The sequence below is a fragment of the Rhinoderma darwinii genome, chromosome 13 (assembly GCF_050947455.1).
Source record: "Rhinoderma darwinii isolate aRhiDar2 chromosome 13, aRhiDar2.hap1, whole genome shotgun sequence".
Taxonomy (NCBI): Eukaryota; Metazoa; Chordata; class Amphibia; order Anura; family Rhinodermatidae; genus Rhinoderma; species Rhinoderma darwinii.
This window is the reverse complement of record NC_134699.1, coordinates 34570920-34595889: the sequence shown is the minus strand read 5'-3', so window position 1 is coordinate 34595889 and position 24970 is coordinate 34570920. Positions and strand designations below refer to the sequence as shown.

General features: G+C 43.7%; 1 protein-coding gene across 2 annotated transcripts in view; it reads right to left on the bottom strand.

The window, feature by feature from the left end:
* Positions 1-24970, bottom strand: part of ZNF341 (zinc finger protein 341) — a 40809-nt gene that overhangs the window by 7751 nt on the left and 8088 nt on the right. The window contains exons 2-13 of one of the 2 annotated variants that reach the window (XM_075846251.1): positions 22021-22131; positions 20785-20969; positions 20038-20187; positions 19594-19647; positions 18836-19063; positions 17407-17602; positions 16139-16223; positions 9656-9852; positions 9390-9577; positions 3672-3880; positions 2513-2609; positions 1683-1815 (exon numbers count right to left, since the gene is read on the bottom strand). In XM_075846251.1, the coding sequence (XP_075702366.1) occupies positions 1683-1815; positions 2513-2609; positions 3672-3880; positions 9390-9577; positions 9656-9852; positions 16139-16223; positions 17407-17602; positions 18836-19063; positions 19594-19647; positions 20038-20187; positions 20785-20969; positions 22021-22131 (1833 nt within the window). The remainder of the gene's footprint in view (positions 1-1682; positions 1816-2512; positions 2610-3671; positions 3881-9389; positions 9578-9655; positions 9853-16138; positions 16224-17406; positions 17603-18835; positions 19064-19593; positions 19648-20037; positions 20188-20784; positions 20970-22020; positions 22132-24970) is intronic. The other variant, XM_075846252.1, reaches the window with a different exon arrangement.

Genomic DNA, 24970 nt, shown 5'->3' with positions numbered 1-24970 from the left:
AAAAGGGGGGGTACTGTAAAGGATCTGCCAGGCACTACTTCTGTGGATACTCCCAGGATTAATCAATCGACACCTGAGGCCGGACCTCTTAGACTGACTCCGGCTCCCACCAATCAGGGTGGCAGGCTAAGGAGTGGGAGAGCCTATCGCGGCCTGGTCAGTCGGAGTTAGCTCCGCCCCCTGTCCATTTACTCCTGCCGTTTTCTCTCCCTCATTGCTTGTGATTCTTCCTGGTTTCCTGGCCTTGCTACTGCCTTGCTCCAGCCTTGCTACAGCTTCCGCATATCCTGCTTCGCTCTGACCCCGGCTTGCTTTCTGCTCCTTGCTCTGCGTTCGTATACTTCGTGACATCCTATTCCGACTTCCCTGTTTGTATTCCCTTGCACTTAGTCAGCGTAGGGACCGCCGCCCAGTTGTACCCCGTCGCCTAGGGCGGGTCGTTGCAAGTAGGCAGGGACAGGGCGGTGGGTAGATTAGGGCTCACTTATCCCCTTCCCCTTCTTCCGGCCATAACAATAACCCTGTGGAAATACTGTAGCTGCTGGAGGCTGTAAATCACTTTCTACGATGAGGACAGGAGCTTCCTCAGAAGCCTGCACAGTACACAGTGTACCAGAAATATAACATGGAGCCGTCCTCAACTGGTGTCCAAAAGAGCAACACATTCTGGCGCAGGGAAAGAGCAGTACAGGACATGTAGTACTGTACTGTACAGTAGGGAGGCGCTACTAGACAGCCAATCAGGCCATGTACTGCATTACAACAGATGTTTTACCAATAAAATGCCCATGCTAATTGGCTGGATCTTCCAGCCAATCGCATGCGCCCGAGATCCAGACCTTCTGTGGCGTTGTATGTTTAATGTGGTTTTAAGTTACAAATGGCCCAGGAAGGAACATTGTATGTTGGAAATATTGTAACCTGAGGCCATTTTAACTTCAGGGACCACTGTAAATTGCAAAGCTGATCTATATCAGGTGTACTAATAGATTAGCATAAGTTGTTTGAAAAGTTAAGGCCCTTTTACACGGGCCCATCTAATGTGCTGCCCAGCGTCAGAAAGCTTGTTCTCAGTCGCAGGTCATTGGTCCTCCAACAGGATAATGACCCAAAACACACAGCTAAAAACATCCAAGAATGGCTAAGAGAAAGCATTGGACTATTGTGAAGTGGCTTCTATGAGCCACTGTGGAACATCTGTGGAAGGAGCTGAAACCTGCGGTCTGGAGAAGGCGCCTTCATACCTGACAGCTAGAGCAGCGTCCTCACGAGGAGCGGCCAAAATAACTTGTGGACATTTGCAGAAGTCTCATTGAGAGTTACACAAATCCTTTGTTTGTTTACAGCGATTGCCTCAAAAGGTTGTGCAACAAAATATTAAGTTAAGGGGACCAGCAATTTTGTCCAGGCCAGTTTCATTAGTTTTTTTTTTTCTGTTGAACCACTATTCAAAAGCAAAGTCTGATTTACATTAGTTGATTTTCAGTAAATTAAAATGTATTATTACTTTTGTCAGTTTCAAGTTATTTCAGTGACCATTGTGGGCTTTCCTTTCTTTAACAGACGGATACCAACGATTTTGTCCACGACTGTAGGTGACACGGCTATGCTGTGTCCTGCCATGTTCTCTATTGTCACTAGCTTCCAGAATCTATCTCTGAGATAATAATACATGACTGTACCTGAATGGATGTGACTGTGAAGTTTTAGGTAGTGTTCCCTTCTAAATAATTTTTTACAGATCTGACACTTGTAACGGCCACCTCCTCCATGGGTGGGTAGGTGTCTCCTTAGATATCGTTCACATGGAAACACCTAAAAACGAAAAAGTAAAAAGTAAAGCCTTTATTTTTCTTTCTTTCTGGTACAGATAGAAATATACACTTAGTGGCTAGTTTATTATGAACAACTACTTATTTTTTTGTTGGGCCACCATTTCCCTATACCTTGTAATGTTCGACATTGTACTGTACGTTGAGAGATCTGAATTGGTTAAAGCGTCTGTCACCACATTACAAGTGGCCTATATTGTACATGATGTGATCGGCGCTGTAATGCAGATAACAACAGTGTTTTTTATTTAGAAAAACAATCATTTTTGACGGAGTTATGACCTATATTAGCTTTATGCTAATGAGTTTCTCAATGGACAACTGGCCGTGTTTTACTTTTTGGCCAACTGGGTGTTGTACAGAGGAGTGTATGACGCTGACCAATCAGTGACCAATCAGCGTCATACACTTCTCCCCATTCATTTACACTGCACATAGCGATATAGCTATATCACTATGTGCAGCCACATAAACACACTATAACGCTACACATGTGTCCTGATAATGGATATACATTTCCTCCAGCCAGGACGTGATGTGTATTCAGACAGTAGACTTTCATTAAATGTAATACTGTAATGGTGGCATAGATTAAAATATTAATTTTCTAGTCTAAATATCTTTAGAATGTGTTGTGGAGTCCACATGGTTACTGAGAGGAAGACTGTGGATATTCTGACCTTCTGACAGTGTGGACAGGGGTAGCTGTGTGTGGCTGTCTGTAGATGTTGCTCCAATGCCTCTGGGGTGGAGTATTTATTCATGCACTTCAAACACCTGAAATAAAAGGGGAGTCGCAAGTTGTTAAAGGTCTGTTGATCTAGGAAACATTGATAATCTGTACATGTTGAGTAAAGTTTTCCAGCTTAATTACAAAGTAGATACTGCTACATATCTCAACAATTTTATCTAGAGACACTGTAGTAGTAGATCTTTCTGGTAAGACATCCAGACACCTGCTAAATTAAATGAGTGCGGTAGTCCTGCCCCCTGATTATTTTTACTAGAGAGCTTACAACGCTATAAGATATTCACCTTACCCTGCCGACGCTGCCCCGGTCCTCCATCAGTCTATGTTATACCTGCTCCAGCGATGACTGATTGACACAACATGTGACCGCTGAAGCCAATCACCGGCCACAGCGGTGACCTCACTGGTGTCGATACATCACTGCTACAGCCAGAAGCGCGTGGGATGGGAGTGACGGGAGTTTAGTAAGGTGATTACTTCTTCTTTTGTTGTTTTATAGCTTTGTAAAGCTAACATTTCTAAAGCTAATTGTAAAAAAAAATGATGTGGCTGAACAACTCCTTTATTCTTTAGCTACCACCACATGCTGGGGCAGAAAGTTCCATAGCCTCACTGCTCCTATATAAACCTCTTCTATGCTGATAGAGAAACTTTTTGTCCTCTACAAATAGTCAATGACCCAGCTTCTGTCTCCAAGAATTTTTCACATTGTTTGTTACGTATAAAGGGCTGAATTACGCCTATGTCCAAGGCATTATTCACACAATCGTGTCCGATTTGTGTGCACAAAAAAACCTGGATATTTTTCATACATGTGACTGTCCGTGTTGCGCCAGTGTGGTTTCCATGTATCATCCGTTTTTCTGTATATACACATAGACCTGTATTGTTATTTAAATCCACACACAGTCTCCTTAACAATATTGCATAGAATCAAACCAGATATTAAAAATGGGTTTCTCATGTATAATCTACTCTAAACACCCTTTTTCTTCTGGCAGGTCTCCTTTTAGCTCTGGCTCTCACTAGTGATGCTGGACAAGAATCTCTCAGTCTGGGTAATGATATAAAATGAACTAATACTTCACTTGTACACAGCCATCTCCTTCTTGGGGGCAATAAGGGGCAGCAGACTGTGAGAATACTGGTGGACCCCCATCTCATATAGAGAAGAGAAGTCTTTGTTACAGATGTGGCATCGGTACGTCATCTCTTCCTGGTGAGTTTTGATGTGTTCCAAGAATTGGTCCAGCTTCTGAGATGTGTGAACGCAGCCCTTTACCACACATTTGTACACCTGCAAAAATATAATAGTGACCACCATGTATACCACCTGTCAGTATTGTATAGAAAATTATCTGATCACGTTTCTTGAACCCAACACTATTTAGTAGTAGGAATATGCATCCCGTGTCTCTCCCACTGCAGGAAAACTACAACTCTCAGCATGTCTTGACAAGTTTCCCCACAGTTGGAGGGCTACAGGCTGCAATCCACGGCTATAGAGAATAACGACTATTATTAATATTAATCATACCAAGATTCTATTTTGGTAGATAAAAAAAAATAACCCCTAATGCAAAAGGGATATTACAATGTAATGAAAAGTTATAAAATTTTCTAATATGCTTTGAGTAACGTCCTCATGGTTTTCATGATCTCTTCTTCGTGGTGCGGAGGATAAAAAAATCTACCCTGGTCATTTAATGATCACATAGGTTGGTGTCTCATTACAAAAGACACAGCTCTGATACAGTGGCGGACACAGACTGCAAAAGGCCCCTGTGCAGATAATGTGCCAGGGCCCCCCCCCCCCCCACCCCGCAAACTTCTCATGGCCGACGGTCCGCTTTCAGCTGCATCGCTGGGTCTCCTAAGTGACCCAACAATGCAGCACTAGCAGCCGGGGCGTCACTAAGGCTGGGTTCACACACACACTATTTACGGACGTAATTTGGGCGTTTTAGCATTGAATTACATCCGAAAATGCGGCTCAAAAGCGTCGGAAAACATCTGCCCATTCATTTGAATGGGTCTTACGATGTTCTGTGCCGATGGTCATTTTTTTTTACGCGCCGCTGTCGAAAGGCGGCGCGTAAAAAACTGCCTGTCACTTCTTCAGATGTAAATGGAGCCGTTTTCCATGGACTCCATGGAAAACCAGCTTCAATTACTTCCGTAGTGGACGCAGCAAAAGACGCCTGCACATGCCATTACGGCTGAAATTACGGTGCTGTTTTCTCCTGAAAACAGCACAGTAATTTCAGCCGTAACAGACGCTGCCGTGTGAACATACCCTCAGGGCTTAAAATGTCCGGGAAATAGCCCCAATACATATGTGTCCGCCCCAAAAAAAAGTGTGTGTATAGGAGACAGCATAGCATATCTATAGCACTACGACCCTATAAACTATGGATAGGATTAGATACAGTGGCTGAGCAGACAGTATCACACATGATAGGATTAGATACAGTGGCTCAGAAGGCAGTATCACACATGATAGGATTAGATACACAGCTCAGCAGACAGTATCACACATGATAGGATTAGATACAGTGGCCCAGCAGACAGTATCACACATGATAGGATTAGATACAGTGGCTCAGCAGACAGTACCACACATGATAGGATTAGATACAGTGGCTCAGCAGACAGTACCACACATGATAGGATTAGATACAGTGGCTCAGCAGACAGTATCACACATGATAGGATTAGATACAGTGGCTCAGCAGACAGTACCACACATGATAGGATTAGATACAGTGGCTCAGCAGACAGTACCACACATGATAGGATTAGATACAGTGGCTCAGCAGACAGTATCACACATGATAGGATTAGATACAGTGGCTCAGCAGACAGTACCACACATTATAGGATTAGATACAGTGGCTCAGCAGACAGTATCACACATGATAGGATTAGATACAGTGGCTCAGCAGACAGTATCACACATGATCGGATTAGATATAGGGCCCAGCACAGTATCATACATGATTGGATTAGATACACAGCTCAGCAGACTGTATCACACATGATAGGATTAGATACAGGGCCCAGCTCGCTGACATTGCGGCTCCAGCGCTGGACCCAGGAAAGGTAAGAATAATAATTTTGCTTCTTTATGTGTTACTGATTATTTTTGTGTGTTTGTGTTTTTTTTACAGGTTCGGTTGTTGGACTTCGGATACGAGGACTTCAATGACGGCGTTTTTTTTATTCTCAATAAAATGGTTAATGAGGGTTGTGTTTTTATTTCAATAAAAAAAATTTCTATGTGCTTGTATCTTTTTAAACTTTATTATCACCGCCTTAGTAATGGCCGCTGGCTGATTGACAACCTCCATTACTAAGGCGAGGCTTAATGTTAGCCGGTGCAGAGTCTACACTAACCCCCATTATTACCCCGGTACCCACCGCCACCAGGGGTACTGGGAAGAGCCGGGTACAAACCAGTACCCGACCAGCTGTAGTGACGGGCAGGCACCGGGGTGGCCGCAGGCTGGTAGTATTAGGCTGGGGAAGGCCAAAAACAGTGGCCCTTCCCACCCTTGTAATGCTGCCTGCTGCTGCTGTGTTGTATCTGGCTGGTTATGAAAATTGGGGGGGACCCGACATCGTTCTTTCCAATTATTTTTTAAATGACGTGGCGTCCCCCCCATTTTCATAACCAGCCAGATACAATAAAGCAGCAGCAGCCTAGCATCACCAGGGTAGGAAGGGCCACTGTATCTGGCCTTTCCCCTCCTGATAATACCAGCCTGCGGCCACCCCAGTGGCCGACCATCACTACAGATGGTCAGGTACTGGATCGTACCCGGCTCTTCCCAGCACCCCTGGTGGCGGTGGGTACCGGGGTAATAAAGGGGGTTAGTGTTAGCCTCTGCACCGGCTAACACTAAGCCCTGCCTTAGCAATGGATGCTGTCAATCAGCCGGCGGCCATTACTAAGGCGGTAGTAATATAGTTTAAAAAAAACCACAAAGACATAGAAAAAATATTTTATTGAAATAAAAAAAAAAAACACAACCCTCATTAACCATTTTATTAATAAAAAAAAAAGCTGTCATCGAAGTAGTCCTGGAATCCGCCGTAGTCCAACGACCGAACCTGTAAGAAAACACACAAAAAATGATTAGTAACACATGTGTTAGGGTATGTGCACACACACTAATTACGTCCGGAATTGACGGACGTATTTCGGCCGCAAGTACCGGACCGAACACACTGCAGGGAGCCGGGCTCCTAGCATCATAGTTATGTACGACGCTAGGAGTCCCTGCCTCGCTGCCGGACAACTGTCCGGTACTGAAAACATGATTACAGTACAGGACAGTTGTCCCACAGCGAGGCAGGGACTCCTAGCGTCGTACATAAGTACGACGCTAGGAGCCCGGCTCCCTGCAGTGTGTTCGGTCCGGTACTTGCGGCCGAAATACATCCGTCACTTACGGACGTAATTAGTGTCTGTGCACATACCCTAAGGCTTAGATACAGGGCCCATGTGTGATACTGTCTGTGGGACCCTGTATCTAAGCCTACCACAAGGTAGGCTTAGATACAGGGTCCAGCAGACAGTAATCTTATACAGTATAAGATTACTGTGTGCTGGGGCCCTGTATCTAAACCTACAGTGTGGTAGGCTTAGATACAGGGCCCAGCAGACAGGATCACGCATGGGCCATGTATCTAAGCCTACCATGTGATTGGCTTAGATACAGGGCCCAGCAGACAGCATCACACAATCTGTGATCCTGTCTCATGGGCCCCCTAAGCCTGCTACATCGTAGGCTTAGGGGTTGTGCAGTCCCTAAACATTGATGGCCTATCCTCAGGATAGGCCATCAATAGCTGATGTGTCGCCCGGGACCCGCAAATCAGCTGTTTTGAAGGGGCCGCAGCACTCGTACGAGAGCTGCTTCCCCTTCATTTCACCACTCGCCCACACTGTGAATCGCCGAAACCGATTCACAGTGTGACCGGAATGAAGTGACAGGAATGAAGGGGAGCAGCTCTCGTACGAGTGCTGCGGCCCCTTCAAAACAGCTGATTGGCGGGTCCCAGGAGTCGGACCCCGCCAGTCAGGGCTATCTTACCTTCCTCTTCGGCCGCGGCGGGAGTTCTGTAGTCTCGATGCTGTGCGCGGCGGCATAGCGCTGTGACGTCATGCGCTGCGCACAGCGCCTGACGTCAGGACCTCCGCTGCGATCCGGAACCAGGAAGGTAAGTAAAGTATGTTACTATAGTAACAGGGGCCCGCGGCCCGAGTTACTATAGTAACTTTTTATTGATGTGGTGCGGGGGGCCGTGGGCCCCCCTGGCTTCGGGGCCCGGTCGCAATTGCGACCGCTGCGACCCCTATAGCTACGCCAGTGGTCCACGGGCCTCTGTCTCAGTCCTCAGCATCGCGCAGCTGAGAACTGAGTCGGCCAGCAGAGGAACGGGCCCCCTTCCCACGCGGGGCCCTTGTGCAGCTGCACCGGCTGCACATGCGGTATGTCCGCCCCTGCTCTGATAACTGTAACAAGCCATGCACCTGTGTGTCCATCACATGACCAGGACAGATTTTCATCTTTAGGATTAAACAATAAAAGTTCACATTCAATGGCTGCAAGCAGAGATCTTGAAAACCATGAGAAATTGTTTATTAGAAAACTGCACAACCTTTTAGCTTTTTGTCTACTATTTTACTTCCGGTCCTGGAGGCGACAACTCCCATATTATTGTCATGAGCAACTAACAACTGAGAACGTTTTTGGAGCTGCAACTGCCTCCCAGCCACTTCCTGACTATATGGTTGGGATTACGAAAACAGCGAAGCTCAGCAAGCTATGCTGTTTTCACAACTCCCATAATAGCGAATGGCAGTTACGGAAGCAGCGTAGCATGCAAGCAACGCTGTTTCTATAACTACCATTCAGTCCTGTGGAGATGTCATAAATGTCCCTAATGGGAAAAGCCCTTTAAGGCACCACAAACACAATTGTCACATCACAGATTAATGTGACTGCCATGGAGGTGGATCAGCTGATTGTCGCAGATCCGGTTTCTGAAGATGGCTATGTATTTTCCCTGCAGTGGCCGCTGCAGGAGAAATATAGTATTACATAGCGCCGATTCAGTTGAATTGTCATCCATGTAATACATAGACGGCTCCAGTCCAACAGAGCAAGAGCCACTGCTTGTCAGTGCCTCTCCACTCAGACTCATAGAGGGGGTCCTGAAAATGTTAAGTAGAATAATATTAGTAGACCTCTCAAATTGTGGAGGGTTCACTACAATCACTTTGGATAATAGCATCTATGTAACCTTAATGATATAATGATTTCTAAACGTATCTAAGTATTTTGCTTTACCAGAAATACAGCTGTCAGTCTTCCCGTATTATTATATACACTGTGCATTCAGTACAGAATGTACACAACGTGTGTCATAACTTCACAGCCCTGTTTCCACTGTCAATGACATTTAATATGGATTCTTATTAAAAAAAACAACATCTAAACCCTCTTGTAAATGAATAAATTGTCTGAAATACCGGTCACCAAGATCACGCTGCCCTAACCACAAACAACATGACTTAGTGACAGGTCCGACGATCATCATCATGTATGAACAAGAGTAGCGCGGTTTCTGGAATAAAGTAAACCTGTTAATCTAATATCATATAGCCCCATTAAGAAAAAAGTGAACATGGTGCACTTTTCCTTTACTAATGTGACGAAGTATATTCAGCAAGAGATATCAGTATAGGTATAATGATAGTTCTGTCATAAATTAAAGATGAACATCCTGGTTCTTACCTGTTCCTGTTTGTGTTGAGTCATATGAGACTTAAGCTGGAAATAGTTACTGAACTTGCCGGTGCAGAACTGGCAGTGGTAGGAGCTGTCAATCATAGCCTGTTTGGCATCTGATCCAGCACATAGCCCACTCTGGGAAGGGTCTATGTCATGAGATGATGCATCTTCAGCTGGGACCTGGCTGGAGACTGTAGAATATCAATATAGCCAGAAGACTCCAGTAATATAAACATTACACGCATGTATAACAGACACACTCATATTACCTCCATTTTCAACACAATCTTCTTCTGGCTGTGAAGGGTTAAGTGGCACCACCTGTACCGTCATGGATCCTTGTGTGTTTGTGGTGTTTGGCGCTCTTGGCCACACTTTGTGAGTCTGCATATGTTTTTTAACATTGGACTTCTGTGCAAATGCTCGTCCACAAACAATACACTGGAAAGGCTTCTCCCCTGTATGACTGCAACACAAAGAAAAGTACGGAGAATTTTTACCAGTTGCCAGTAACATCATGTAACACGTTCAAGGTGAGTAATATAATTCCCTCTGCTATCTCGTCCACATGCTGGGGTAGGCAACTAAAATGGAGCAAAAAACAGAGTGAATGCAGAGCAGAGAAGAAAGTCTATGAGGTGCAGCTTCAGCCAAAAGCTGCCGAGCGGGAAGGGGTGTTATATTGGAACCTATTACTGTACATATGGTTGCCACCCAGCTAGTAACTGACCAGTCTGCCTGGTAACTGATACCAAGAGGCCGTTGCTGGTATTACATTTTTTGCATTAAATTGACATGCAATTTGTCGGCTCCTGCTCACAGAGGTCTCCCCTCACTGTGCTGTGCCCGAACACAGGGAGAGCACTGCGGCTGTTAAGTCACAGCCGCAAAGTCCTCTTTTTCTTTCCCTGCTCTCTGTTGTCAGTACAGGGAAGTACCATGAAGATGAAAGTGGTTTACACATCAGTTCAGCTTCCTGTATGAGGATTCTGGAAAGAAATAAATGTACACAGCGTCACATAGTGCAAGATAAACCTGATAGGTAGGGTAATTCGTAGTAATGGTAAGTGAATACACTCACCTAAGGTAGTTTGTACTGGCAGGTACAACTTGAAGTAGGCAGTGGTAAAACTAGGTTGCAGCTTTCGATATCCAGATGCCGGCAACAATTATGTAGTGCCGCGAGAAATAGCAATTTTAAAAGGTATATATTTTTAAAATATATATATATATATATATATATACACACATATATATATATATATATATATATATATATATATATATATATATATATATATATATATATATAAATGGATATAGGAAAGCGCTACTCAAGATAAGGATAAGCAGGGTGATAATAAAGGTAGATTTTTTTACAAAAACAGGCAACACTTTTCAACACAGAACCTGTGTCTTCATCAGGCCAAAAAAGAATCTTTGGCTGGAGCCTGGGAAGGTGAGTAATCCACTAGTACTACACTAGGCCATCAGGGATACAGACACTAAATGCTATGGACACCTTTGCACTAACATGTTTTTTATTATTTCTTTATTTGCTTTCTAAATGCAAAATTAAGCACCTTTCTAAATAGTCTTCATTAAAAATGTTCTACCATTTTGCTGCTATAAAGTCTGGGTAACTCCTTCACAAAGATGGGTGTCCTGCAGATTCACACATAAATCCGACAGCACACTGCTCCTGTAAGGGGTCTGATGTAATCTGCTATCTCTGATCTTCCCTCCCTTCTCACAGTGTTAGGGCTTATTCAGACGAACGTAAAATACGCGCGTGCAAAGCGCGTGATTTTCACGTGCGTTGCCTGTAGCTAAATTAGTCAATGGGGCCGTGCAGACATGGCAGCGTTTTTTGCGCAGCGTTGCTCCGTTGCAAAAAACTCACGACATGTCCGTTGATTCAGCGTTTTCAACGCATCATGCACCCATTGAAGTCAATGGGTGCGTGAAAACCACGCATGTCGCACGGAAGCACTTCGGTGCGAACTGCGTGTTTGCGCAACAGCTGTCAAAAGGATGAATGTAACCAGAAAAGCACCACGTGCTTTTCTGTTTCCGAACATCCAAACGGAGTGTCTTTGCGATTAGCGAAGCCGGACAAGCGAACCGAACTTCACCGGGTTCGGCCGAACTCGATTTGGCCGAACCCGGCAAAAAAATTATCGGTACGCGAAGTCAGGAGATAGTCACTGTCCATGGTGCAGAAAGAGTTAAACTGTTTCAGCACCATGGACAGTGACTACCGATCCCAAAATACATGAACCTGTAGAAAAAAAAACGAAGTTCTGACTTACCGATAACTCCCGGCGTCTTCCTCCAGTCTGACCTCCCGGGATGACAATTCAGGCCAAGTGACAGCTCCAGCCAATCACAGGCCAAGCACAGCCTGCAGCGGTCACATGGACTGGCGCGTCATCCAGGGAGGTGGGGCCCGATGTCGAGAGGCGCGTCACCAAGGGCGCGTCACCAAGGCAACGGCCGGGAAGTTCTCGGTGAGTACGAACTTTTTCTTTTTTTCACTGCATTCACTGTCGAGGGCGCTGAAAGAGTTAGCTCTTTCAGCACCTTGGACAGTGACGGGCGTCGACTAGACTCATCTCTATGATGGCGGCTGCGCGAAAATCACGCAGCCGCGCATCAGACACGGATGACACACGCAGCTGTCAAATGGTGTTTGCGCGCGCAAAACGCCGCGTTGTTTGCGCGCGCAAAAACGCAACGCTCGTGTGAATCCAGCCTTAAAGATAGCAGCAGGGAGTGGAAGGAGATTGTACATGGCATAGGTGGGGCATCCAAGTGTTTAGGGAGGGCAGTTTACACGCAGTGAACTGTATTAGAGTGTAGATAGAGAGGAAAGCACATGGAGAGGGAGATTTACACAGGATACCAGTGTAAAGAGAAAGGAGAGCGGGGGAGGGGAAATCACACACTTCTCAGCATCAGTGTCTGTCAAGACAAGGGAGAAGAGATCCCTCATGGGCTGTAGAAGGAGTAAGCAGTACAGGAATGTAGCTGTGCTGATGATACATGAGAGCTAATGAAGGTAGCGGCATCCTGGAAACCCAGAACTCACATTCAGCATGTATTACTGGGAGGGACACGCGCACATGGGAAAAGACAACCTAGGAAACAGGAATTTGAAAGTGCTTCCTGTAATAGGAGACATGACTGGAGCCTGGGGAGCAGAGTAATCCACTAGAAATCAAGTATTATGGGGCGTGGCCTAGCGTCATATGTGAGCAGATGCAAGCTCCGGAGCTCCCATTGCCTAACATCCTGAAAGATCATACTTGCCATATTCCCCGGCTTCCTGCTGGTGCCCAAACTGGTGATTGATACCTGCGGAGACCTCGGAGACTAAATTCAGAGGATTTTGGAGACAGGGTGACCCGTTCAAAGAGGTCTAAGGCTGCTGATGATGGCGCCGACAGAGAGGCCCAAGATGGTGACCCTTTGGAGCAGAGGGATATTAGAGGAGAGACGGCATCGCGGCTGGAGAAGTTTGCACACCAAACACCTTCGAGCCAGATCTGTGAGGAGTAATGCAGAGGCAGAGTGGTGGCACTCGCTGAACGGTGGGCTTGGGTCCAGATTTACACCGCTGAGAGCGCATAGCCCTCTGAGTCTAAGATGGCCACGGTGCAGACCACGATACACCCTGAACCTACACTGGCAGATGTCGTCTCGGCGGTAAGCCAATATAACACCACACTCGCTAAGCTTGCCTGCCAGGTAGGGGGGATCAAAGAGGACATATGAATAATATGCCATGTCCTCCAAAAAGTGGCAGAACGCACCACTGCGGCAGTAGGTCGCATAAGTGAGATTGAAGACAGGTTATTGCCGATGAGAGATCTTAACAAATTCGGTGGCTGTGAATAATTTGCTGGCTAAGTGATTTAGAGAACCGCTTACGGCGAAATAATGTTCGCATGCTTGGCATACCTGAAAATGCGGAAGAGTGTGGTTAACAAAATACTGGTTTAGGAGGATTCATAATTATTTAGAAATCTGGTATGGAAATGGGGGATGCCTAGAATTAAACTGGAAAAATTTCAGCTGTCTAAAGAACAGGGCAGGCTTGCACTGCCGAATGCATGGGTATATTATTTGGCGGCTCAAATACAGCACTTTAGAGGATGGAAAGATAGAGATCGCTGGGACTGGCACTCTAGTGGGCAGTTGCTATATTATCTAAGTCAACAAACTGGTATGATGGGGGCGCTGGAAAACCCTTAAATTCAAAAGAGAAGCTGGGGGTAAACCGACTCTGCTACTCATGCATACAATTTGGTGGAAAAGTAAAATGTTGCTGAGGATTGAACTATATGCCCATATGGAATAACCCGTACCTCTGGGAATTTAACACCCTGGAGGGCTTTCTGGATTGGGAGCAGAAGGGAGTTAAGTATGTGAGTCAATTGTCTAGTGATGGAGACTTCAGATCCTTCCAACAACTAAAAGATGACTGATATTCCGATCAATTCTATCAACATTTACAATTGCGGCTCAAGCACGGTCTAGAATGGTAGATCTGAGAAGCTCTAGCTCAGGCATACTGGAACATGTTTTGGGAACTACTAAAGGGATTATCTCACTGGTATATACAAAAAATGCTATTGGTGCATCTGGGGGATTCAATTGTGGACATAAAAGGTAAATGGGAACCAGATGTGGGGCCCCTCACACCGGAGGAATGGAGGGAGGTAACCGTCTCTCCGCTGTTGGTACCTCTCAATATAACGCACAGACGTTCACAATTGTTTTTAATACATAAAGTGTACAGGACACTGAAGCGGATTTGGCAAATGCTTATCAGACCGTCTATGGAGTGTCCTAGGTGCACCACTGAAATGGCAGACCTAAAACACATGTTCTGGGATTGCATGGTGGTGGACGGCTATTGGCTGGCAGTACGAGACTTAATTAGGAGAGATAACTATACTGCCAGATCCTAAAGTAGGTTTTTTTGGTATGTGTGGGAGGAATAGGAGGATACATGGCTGAAACTCAGGCTATTGGTAAGGTTTTGTATCGTGCATGAAAATTGATAGCTAAATACTGGATACAGGGAGATCCCACTGGTCAAACTGAACTTATAAGTGTATATGAATAATTCACAGAAAGGTTTGTACACCTCAAACATGGGGCCACAAAAAAGTTTGAGCAGCAATGGGGGAAGTGGCTGAACTGTCCTGGGCTGGCTCCACAGGAATTAACAAGACATCGGCTGGAGATAAGCACTTCATAACTGACATTTGATAGGACTGGTATATGGAAGGAATAGGGTGAACGGGTCATAGAGCTGCGGTCGGTCGGTCGGGAGGAATAGGGTGGGGGAATGTAAAATGTTTTACCTGTACCAATTTATATATGTATGGCTTCTTCTTTACATGCTTCACTGTATTGGAAGACTAACTGTATTGGCTGTACTATTTCCAGTGGTAATTGAATAAACGTTAAAAAAAATAAATCAGGTATTATTACCCCTTGACCACACTAGACCACCAGGGATACATAACATGCACAAAACAAATTATTATTAATTTGCTTCCTAAATGCAAAATTAAGCAACTTAATAAAATGTATTTGTGTGAAGCCGCACCCCATTTTGATCGGATTGGTATTTCCCGGTAGTAATGTGGCAATCCTACCTGTACAGCCCAGTAACTTGCAGCAGTTTTCAGATTCTCTATAGTGTTGCACCCGGGAAACTTACATTTAGCAGATCAGAGTGAAAGAATGAATGGCCTTGGTATGTTAAATGACCCTAGAAGGTCCATTAGGAATATTTTCCTGGAGTTTCACTTTAAAGTGAATCTGTCAACACATTTTTGCCTTCCAAGAGCTAATACAGGGAAGGATGAAAGTTTTTCAAACATAGCTATGTTGCCCAAGTCATGCCATTGTGAACCGTAAAAACAGCTTTTGCTCCCCTGGGCGCCGTATGCAAATAAGCACAGCAGTGACCGGCAATCCAGGAAGTGTCCAGAATTCTACATGGTTTCTGTTTACAATGCAGGACACTTCCAAAAAGTATTACCCCGTTTTTTTCATCAAGGCTAGGGAATAGGGAATCTGCTGCCTTATAAAGCTCTGTTCACACAGAAATGTTTGGCGCATTTTTTGTTGACGTGGAAACTGCAGCAAAAAACGTCTGAAATCGCCTCCCATTGATTTCAGGAATTTTGGGGCAGATTTTTCTGCCTGCAAAAAAACTCTGTGTGAACAGGGTCTAAGGGAGAGACCTTTGTAGCAGTTAAAGGGAAACTCCTTTGATATATCATAGAAACCCTCTGATATATCATAGATCCAGTTCAGACCACCACTGGAACTCGGATACAACAGTCAACATTCCAGTCAGTGAGACATCAGAATGCCGAAAGGTTTTATTGCTTCATAGAGGTATCTGGAGACTGAGCCGATGTTTTCCTAGATGACTGTCCAGGTAATCTTCTGACAAGTCTCTGGGTCTTATAAGAAGATAGCTAAAACTGGAAGTTCACTTTAAAGGGGTTGTTAGGGATCAAATAAAAGGGTCAGCGCCACTTTTGTTCATGGACTGTGTGTAGTATTGCAACTCAACCCCATTCACTTGAATGAAGAGCTGTAATACCAGACACAGTCCTTGGACAAGAGTGGCGCGGTTTCTGGACCCTTCTTTCTAATCCTGGACAACCCATTTAATGGCTTAGCGTGCTCTGAACTATTGATGCTCCCTGGAAAGATCTCACCTTCTAATGTGCTGCTGGAGATCGAAATTCTTTCCAAAGGCTTTATCACAGAAAGTACACTTCAGCTTGGGAGATTTCAGCTTTCCTAGTAAAGATGTGAATCAGAATGAGGGAAGTAAACATACATGTTATATTTATATAGCATTTATTGCTGACATTTTAAATAGATGCAAAATGCTTTTACTGAAAAAAGCTTTTACTGTGCAGTAATATTACAGATCAGTCCCACTGAAAAATGTATAGTGGTGCCAGTGCAAATTCCAACTCCCCAAAGCCGGCAGAAGTACCAAGTTTCTCTTATATGCTAAAGACCGATGAGCCTTATATGAACTGCCAGCCACGGTCATCACTGCACTCACCGTTCTGACCACTGCTGTCCGGCTTATATGAACTGCCAGCCACTCATCACTGCACTCACCGTTCTGACCACTGCTGTCCGGCTTATATGAACTGCCAGCCACGGTCATCACTGCACTCACCGTTCTGACCACTGATGTCCGACTTATATGAACTGCCAGCCACGGTCATCACTGCACTCACCGTTCTGACCACTGATGTCCGACTTATATGAACTGCCAGCCACTCATCACTGCACTCACCGTTCTGACCACTGCTGTCCGACTTATATGAACTGCCAGCCACTCATCACTGCACTCACCGTTCTGACCACTGCTGTCCGACTTATATGAACTGCCAGCCACGGTCATCACTGCACTCACCGTTCTGACCACTGATGTCCGACTTATATGAACTGCCAGCCACGGTCATCACTGCACTCACCGTTCTGACCACTGATGTCCGACTTATATGAACTGCCAGCCACGGTCATCACTGCACTCACCGTTCTGACCACTGCTGTCCGACTTATATGAACTGCCAGCCACGGTCATCACTGCACTCACCGTTCTGACCACTGCTGTCCGACTTATATGAACTGCCAGCCACGGTCATCACTGCACTCACCGTTCTGACCACTGATGTCCGACTTATATGAACTGCCAGCCACGGTCATCACTGCACTCACCGTTCTGACCACTGCTGTCCGACTTATATGAACTGCCAGCCACGGTCATCACTGCACTCACCGTTCTGACCACTGCTGTCCGACTTATATGAACTGCCAGCCACGGTCATCACTGCACTCACCGTTCTGACCACTGATGTCCGACTTATATGAACTGCCAGCCACGGTCATCACTGCACTCACCGTTCTGACCACTGCTGTCCGACTTATATGAACTGCCAGCCACGGTCATCACTGCACTCACCGTTCTGACCACTGCTGTCTGACTTAGTGCGGCGAATCTTGTTGGGGATGGCAGGCTCCAGGCTTCCCATATTGTTCCCATTTACATCAGCACAAGGTGAACAACTACTTGTAGTTTTGGATTTCAGCCCCTGTTTTCCTGGGCTGTAGACAGGGGGAGTGTTATAAACGGTACTCTCAACACATTGACTTGGAACCTGTAGGTAGATTTATTCAAGATCATTACTCATTAAACTGCTATTTATGCTCAAAGAAACATTTGGGAATTGAGCTCTCCTGACATGTCTTTTAGTAAATAATAGTATCGTCCATAAAATATTTCTAATCCCACAACTGAAAAAACTCCTGACTATGAATCGTCCTGACACAGAAAGACACAAGGAACAGACTACAGCTCAATTTTTCAGAAAGTGGAAGCAATTTATAATTACTCAATTGAATAGACAAGGAGATGAAAGACTTGATGTCTCCTTTTAGATACACCGCATGGTACACGAAAAGTGGATCCTTGGGACAGTTAGACATTTCGGGGAGGATATCATTTCAAGAGAGGATCAAATACGGCTAGGCTTAATAAAAGGGTTTTCTGAGGTTCATAAGGGGGACGTGGATACATGTAGATGGTACATTAAGCTACAACAGGGTCATGTTCAGGTTTATGTTTACTTGGTTATTCAGGATATTGGAAACAAATAGCCTTGGGCTGCGACCCAGGATCGACTTCTCTAATGTTATGTTATGACCAGAATTGCCCTGTACGATATAAGTTACTGTGAATGTTATGAAACTATCCGCATGGTCACTCTTCCGTGTTTTGCACAACTGACATCGATACATTTTGGCAATTGTTCATTTGATTTCAATTTTGTTTTGATTTTGTTTATGCAAAGAAAATGCAAATAAAAAAGAGTGTTCAAAAAAATAATAATAATTGTGGCGCACCTTTTCTTTGAACTCCTTGCGCACCTTTTCTTTGAACTCTGTGTTGTGACGTGCCGCTGTCTGTCCTCCCGAAAATGGATGAATACATTGAAAACTGGGCATTACCATTTCCCTTGTCAATAGGGTGTGTCTCTATATACCCAGCTGTTGATGCATTCACACATTTCCAGGAGGAATAACAGAGCAACGGCACAACGCAGAGTTCTAAGAAAAGATGCTGTAGAAATCTTTCTTCATGTGCAATACAAATGTTTACTAAAGTAGACATGTCAGTAGAGCTGACGGGTCTTCTTTAACATGATCCAATTGGTCCATATTGTGAATAATTGATGATCATTATATATTACATTATTGTCCACTTGCAATGGTTTGTGCTGCGACAGGGTGAACACATGCATAGTAGAAGGTTACACGATGATGGTCTTCAGAAGGTGAGACAAAAAAGACAACAACATCTCAAAGGAAAAATGTTCTACAACTGTATTTACCTCTATCTGGGTGTAGGGTGTCATGCCCAAACCATGGATTTCCATGCCAGTGTTTCCTGGCATACTAATGGGAGAGCTGTAGACTTGAACTACAGTACTGCAGCTACCACTGTTGGCTTGGACAGGGACCCCCATAAGGTTCTGCCCTTGTGCAGCTGGATGAGTCGGTCGGTGAGACAGAGAGTGTGCGTGGAGATAGCTGCCACCGGTGTGCATGCTGAGGTTACTCTAAAAAAAGACAAAGTCATTGAATATGACGATTAATGATTCTTATGTTAGAAAAAAATAAAAATCAGAAGTGGGACTTGGCTTAAAATTAGAACAGGAGATGTATTTCCATCCTACAATATAGACAGAGGCTATTGTGATATCTGTCAGCACATTAGCATAACATAGAGAATACAGGCTGCCATAAATGGTACCTGTATTCGGCCTACAGGTTATTATCAGAATGGTCCAATAATAACATCACATTAGGGAATTGCTCATTTTGCAATCCTCTAATATACTATTTAACGTGGTTCCTTGGTGGTGCTTCATTCTAACGGGGTTACCAACTCAGAACAACGCTATTAGGGCATATGGACATCTTAGAGGTGAGTCCTCTGCTCAGGACAACCCTCTACTAGAGTGGAGAACTGCTGCAAACAGCATCGCTCTCCCGCTCTGGAGGACTCAGTGTGACCACATTACATGATCATCCATTGACTTCACCGACGAACTGTTATCCAGCAGCCGGCCCCCAGCGATCAGCTCACCGTCAGGGAAGCTGCCTCACGAATGGGTGTTGACCACCCAGGTGTTTGATGTATCTAGAATAAATTAAAGAATCGAATAAAGATACATTCACCAACATACATCTATTATCGAAATCACTCCTTTTTGTAGTGGGTTATTTTAGGACTGCCTGTGACTGCAGCACCACAGGCAGAATACAGCCTGCATTAATGGCAGTCTGTGTTCTGCTGACAGATTTGTGCTTAGAATTCCCTGCAGATGTGACTTTACTATTGGATCATTCATTCTAGTAAAGGGAACAATGGTAATAATATATAGTATAAACTGTTATTTATAAAGTTCCTTCTTTAAAAGACTACAATCACCTAAATTATTTAATGCGCAAGTTACCAGGTGATGAAATGTACTTAATATTTTCACATGCAGGTCTACATGAATCATGGTACTGGTCTGTCTTCTGTTACCTGTACAGGGGCTGGTGTGGGTGGCATGGACTGATCCAGCGAGGTAAGGGCTGACATTGCAGAAAGCAGGACTTCATCATTCACCAAGACATTTCCTTGCACCAGAGTCTGAATTAGAGGTGATGGCGGAACTGCGATATAGGTGGATATCTAGTAGTAAATATACAGTAGATCTTAGTGTCATCGTTTGTTAGAATGACAAAAGACATGTCCATCCAAAAGTTCAGCCTATTATCCTGCAATGTTGATCCAGAGAATGGCAAAGCCTCAATGAGGTGGATGCCAATTTTCCACATCTCAGGGAAGAATTCCTTTCCGACTCCAATATGGCAATCAGAATAAATCCCTGGATCAACGACCCATCTCCAGTAATCTAGTAAACTTAACTTGTAATATTATTAGACTCAAGAAAGGCATCCAGGTCCTCTTTGAACTCTTTCAATGAATTTCCCGTGACAACATCCTCTAGCAGAGAGTTCTATAGTGTCACAGCTCTTACAGTAAAGAATCCCTCCAATTTTCCCTGCACCTTTTCTCCATTGTCTTGCATGTTTTTATTGCACTATTTCTTATGTACTCTTCTCATGTTTCCTGGTGACAAAGTGTGATGAACATAAAACAAGCCTGTGTAGCATAGCGAGGTAGTCTATTGTATAGTGGACAGAACTTCATGTGGCCGCTTCAGTATATGCTGCTACCTGTACTGAAATTGGAGCTTTGCCACAGTTTGCCTCTATTTCTACTCACCTGTCTGTTAACTTGTGGTTGCTGTACAGAACTGACTGGTGGTGTATATACACTGTGATTACCCATGGAGACTGATGCCAAGGATGGTGCATTGCCATGACACTGTTCCCGCTTGTGGATCATGAAAGCAGGCAAAGAGTTAAACTGTTTTTTGCACTTGCCGCACAGAAAAACATCTTCATCATCTATAAAGAAAAGCAAAATTTTGGAATTTTCAGTAACCAGTTTTTTGTTCCAATGTTTTGTTTTGGGTTTGTGGTTTCTTATCGTACATGTAGGGTCTCATCAATAATGAAGCGGACTATATATAAACCATAATGAGATGACTGTATGCTGTACATGGGCTCACTGATCACTTCTATCATTATGCACTGAAACAATCCAGCCTGTGAGCGTTAAATACAAAGACGATCATACTCTAAGGCTCTGTTCACATTTGCCATTCATAATGGAAGCCATAACCATCTGCCGGATACGTCATACGATGCATACCACGGGTGCCCGATAGATCCCATTGACCTATAATGTAGTCCATTGATATACACCATGGTATTCATCTTTTTTTCCAGGAAAAATAGCGCTGCCTCTGCGACAGACACTTTGAACAGAGCCTAATACTCTCCTATATACTCATATACGCTCAATAATTTGGTTAGGATTTTGAAGGATTCCTGGTACCATACTGCGGAGTCGGTTGTGGAAAGATATCTCATACTCTATTGTGGTGAAGACTTTATTCTATGTCTCTGCTGTACACAATCATCACGTACAATATGGAGCACTGATCCTGATACAGTGTGGGATCAATTCTTTGGATTCTCTCATTTCCTTCACCATGTTAAAAATAATTATTAAAATAAGTTATTGACTTATAAAGGAAAGGTGTGACCATTTATTTAATTTTTATTTGATGTATTTTAAGCTATGGGCCCATTTTTTTTTATTATTTCAATGTGTTCCCTAATCTAACTTTATTTATGTGTGTGTTTTTACTTTTGTGGGGGCAGCCATCTACATTTGTATCTGTGTATGTGTCTCTTCACGACACATACACTATACGGCATACCCAGAGCATAGGAGACTGGGGACGGGAGCCGACCCGATCATAAATCTTCGTGCAGAGAGATGCCGTTTTTGAAAAGCAGTTGGCAGGAAGACGATCCTCTTGTATTTTTAGATGTTAAAGACCCTTCTTATATCTTAAATAAATGTAAAAAAAAATATCCATTGTCATACCAAGTCCTTGCAAAGCTGCAGAATTGCTGACATTTTGAGCTGTGTGGTCCGACACACCACCCTGTCCATCCAGCAGGGACTGAACAGCGAGGACGGTCTGGTTGTCCATCCCTAGAAAAGAACACAATAAATTCAGATTTAACACAGAACTGGGAGACTGATAAAGATGTATGAGATCAGATATACAATAATGGTTGGCTGCAGTATACTTGTATATAAGATGTATCATTTTGGAGAGGTGATAACATTGACGTGTTTTCATAGGCCTGAATATTCAGCACAAAACGCAACTACTCATCCAAAACCCAGGAGGTCTTTTTAAGTGGGATCCAGTTTTTTTTTCACTTGTCATTGTAAAATTCAAGGCAAACCCATGCAAGACCTCTGCTACAAATTCTGAGGGCCAGAGGAGAAACCTGGCAGAGGGAATAGTAAGTACAGCATGATGGTATATACAATCCCCTACCACTGGAAGATCTTTTTCCTTTATTCGTTGTTACCGCCATCTTTCACGTGATGGCGAAAAATGACAGTCAGCACCTAGTAAAGTGCCTTACATCTTATTGCACGGCCAAACTGTGGACTGTTTAACCCCTTCAGCCTGTTGTGGCCTTGTAGACACAGCCAGTTTTCTCATGACATATTGTACTTTATGTTAGTGGAAAAGTTTAGAGAAAATTAGCAAAAATTAGCATTTTTCTAAATTTAAACATATCTGCTTGTAAAACAAAGAGTAATACCCCCACAAAATAGTTACTAGTTAACATTTCCCATATGTCTACTTTATGTTGAACATCCTTTTAATTTTCTAGGAGGTTACAAGGCTTACAAATATGAGAAATGACTTCTAAAGTTGTAAGAAAATTTCCAACACCTATTTGAGACCAGTTCAGTTCTGAAGTGGCTTTGAGGGCCTTATATATTATAAACCTCCCATAAGTCACCCAATTTTAAAAACTTCACCCCTCAAACTATCCAGAACAGCATTTAGAAAGTTTCTTAACCCTGTTTCACAGGAATTAAAGAAAATTGGAAGTGAAACTCACAAATTTATATATATTTTTTTAAATCTATTTTAATCAATTTTCTTCTGTAACACAGAAGGTTTTACCAGAGAATCGCAACTCAATATTTATTGCCCAGATTCTGCAGTTTTAAGAAATATCCCACATGTGTCCCTAGTGTGCTACATGTCTGAAACAGGCCTCAGAAGCAAAGGAGCACCTATGTGGTAAGAAACTGCTGTTTTGACACACGGCAGGGCTCGAAACGGAAGGACCGCCATTTGTCTTTTGGAGCTCAAGTTTTGATGGAATGTCATGTCGCATTTGCAAAGCCCTTGAGGGACCAAAACAGTGCAAACACCCCAAAAGTGACCCCATGGGGAAATTACAGTCCTCAAGGAATTTGTCGAGGGATATAATAAGAATTTTGATCCCTCCGTTTTTTTGCTGAATTTAGTGGAATTAGGCTGTAAAAATGAAAATCAACATATTTTCCACTAAAATGTTGCATTTTTTTCATTTTCACAAGGGAAAAAGAATCCCAACATTTGTAAATCAATTTCTCTAGATTACGGCAATACCGCATATTTGGTAATAAACTGCTGTTTGGACACATAGCAGGGCTCAGAAAGGCGGGAGCGATATTTGGCATGCAGATTTTGCTGGATTGGTTTTTGAGCGCCATGTCGCATCTGCAAAACCCTGGAGGTACCAGAGTACAGTGGAAGCCCCCAAGAAGTGACCCCTATTTTGGAAACTACACCCCTTAAGGCATTTTAAGGCGTGTAGTGAGCATTTTGCCCGCACATGTGTTTTTTCATTAGAAATTAATTAATGGGCAGTGGATGATGCAAAGTGAAAATTGCAATTTTCCACATATATTTAGTGCACAATATGTTGTGTCCAGTTTTTGCCACTGAAGACAAATACATCATAAACTGTTAAGCGGGTTCACCCGGGTATGGCGATGGCATATATGTGGTCGGAAACTGCTGTTTGGGCACACTGTAGGGGGAGGGAGCACCATTTGGCTTTTGGGGCGCAGATTTTGCTTGGCAGTTGTTCGGTTTGGATTTTTGCTGGTATTTCAGTTTATAATGTGGGGGCATATGTAAGCTGTGCGGAGAACATCAGGGCATATGTAAGCTGTGCGGAGAACATCAGGGCATATGTAAGCTGTGCGGAGAACATCAGGGCATATGTAAGCTGTGCGGAGAACATCAGGGCATATGTAAGCTGTGCGGAGAACATCAGGGTATAATAAAGAGGTCATAATAATGCAGTAAATAAATAATATTTCACAGAAGTGTGGCCGGTGTCGCATTGTCAAATGGTGCCTAATCTTATCCGCTTTTGGAACACTGCACAATTTGCGTCGCTATATTCTGAGAGACAGAACTTCTTTATTTTTTCTCCACCGGAGCCGTGTGAGGGTTTATTTGTTGCGGGACAATCTGTAGTTTTCACTGGTACATTTTGGGGTACATTCATTTTTTTTAATCACTTTTTATTCCATTTTTTGGCAAGCAAGGTGACCAAGAGCCAGCAGTGTTCACCGTGGGCTGTGAGTGACAATTTTACTTTATTCTGCGGGTCGGTACGATTACGGAGATACCATATGTATATCGTTTTTTTTTATGTTTTGCAGCGTTTGCACAATAAAATCACTTTTCTGAGAGCCAGAACTTTTTTATTTTTCAGTCAAAAAAGATGTGTAAGGGCTTGTTTTTTGTGGGACGGGTGGTAGTTTTTATTGATACTATTTTCGGGTACATGTGACCTTTTGATCACTTTTCATTCTATGTTTTGTGAGGGGTGGTGACCAAAAAGAGAGATATTAGCATTGTTTTTTATTTTTGCAGTGTTCACCGTGCGGGAAAAATAACATTATAGTTTGGGTTGTTACGAGCGCGGGGATACCAAATATTTGTGCTTTTTTTAACATT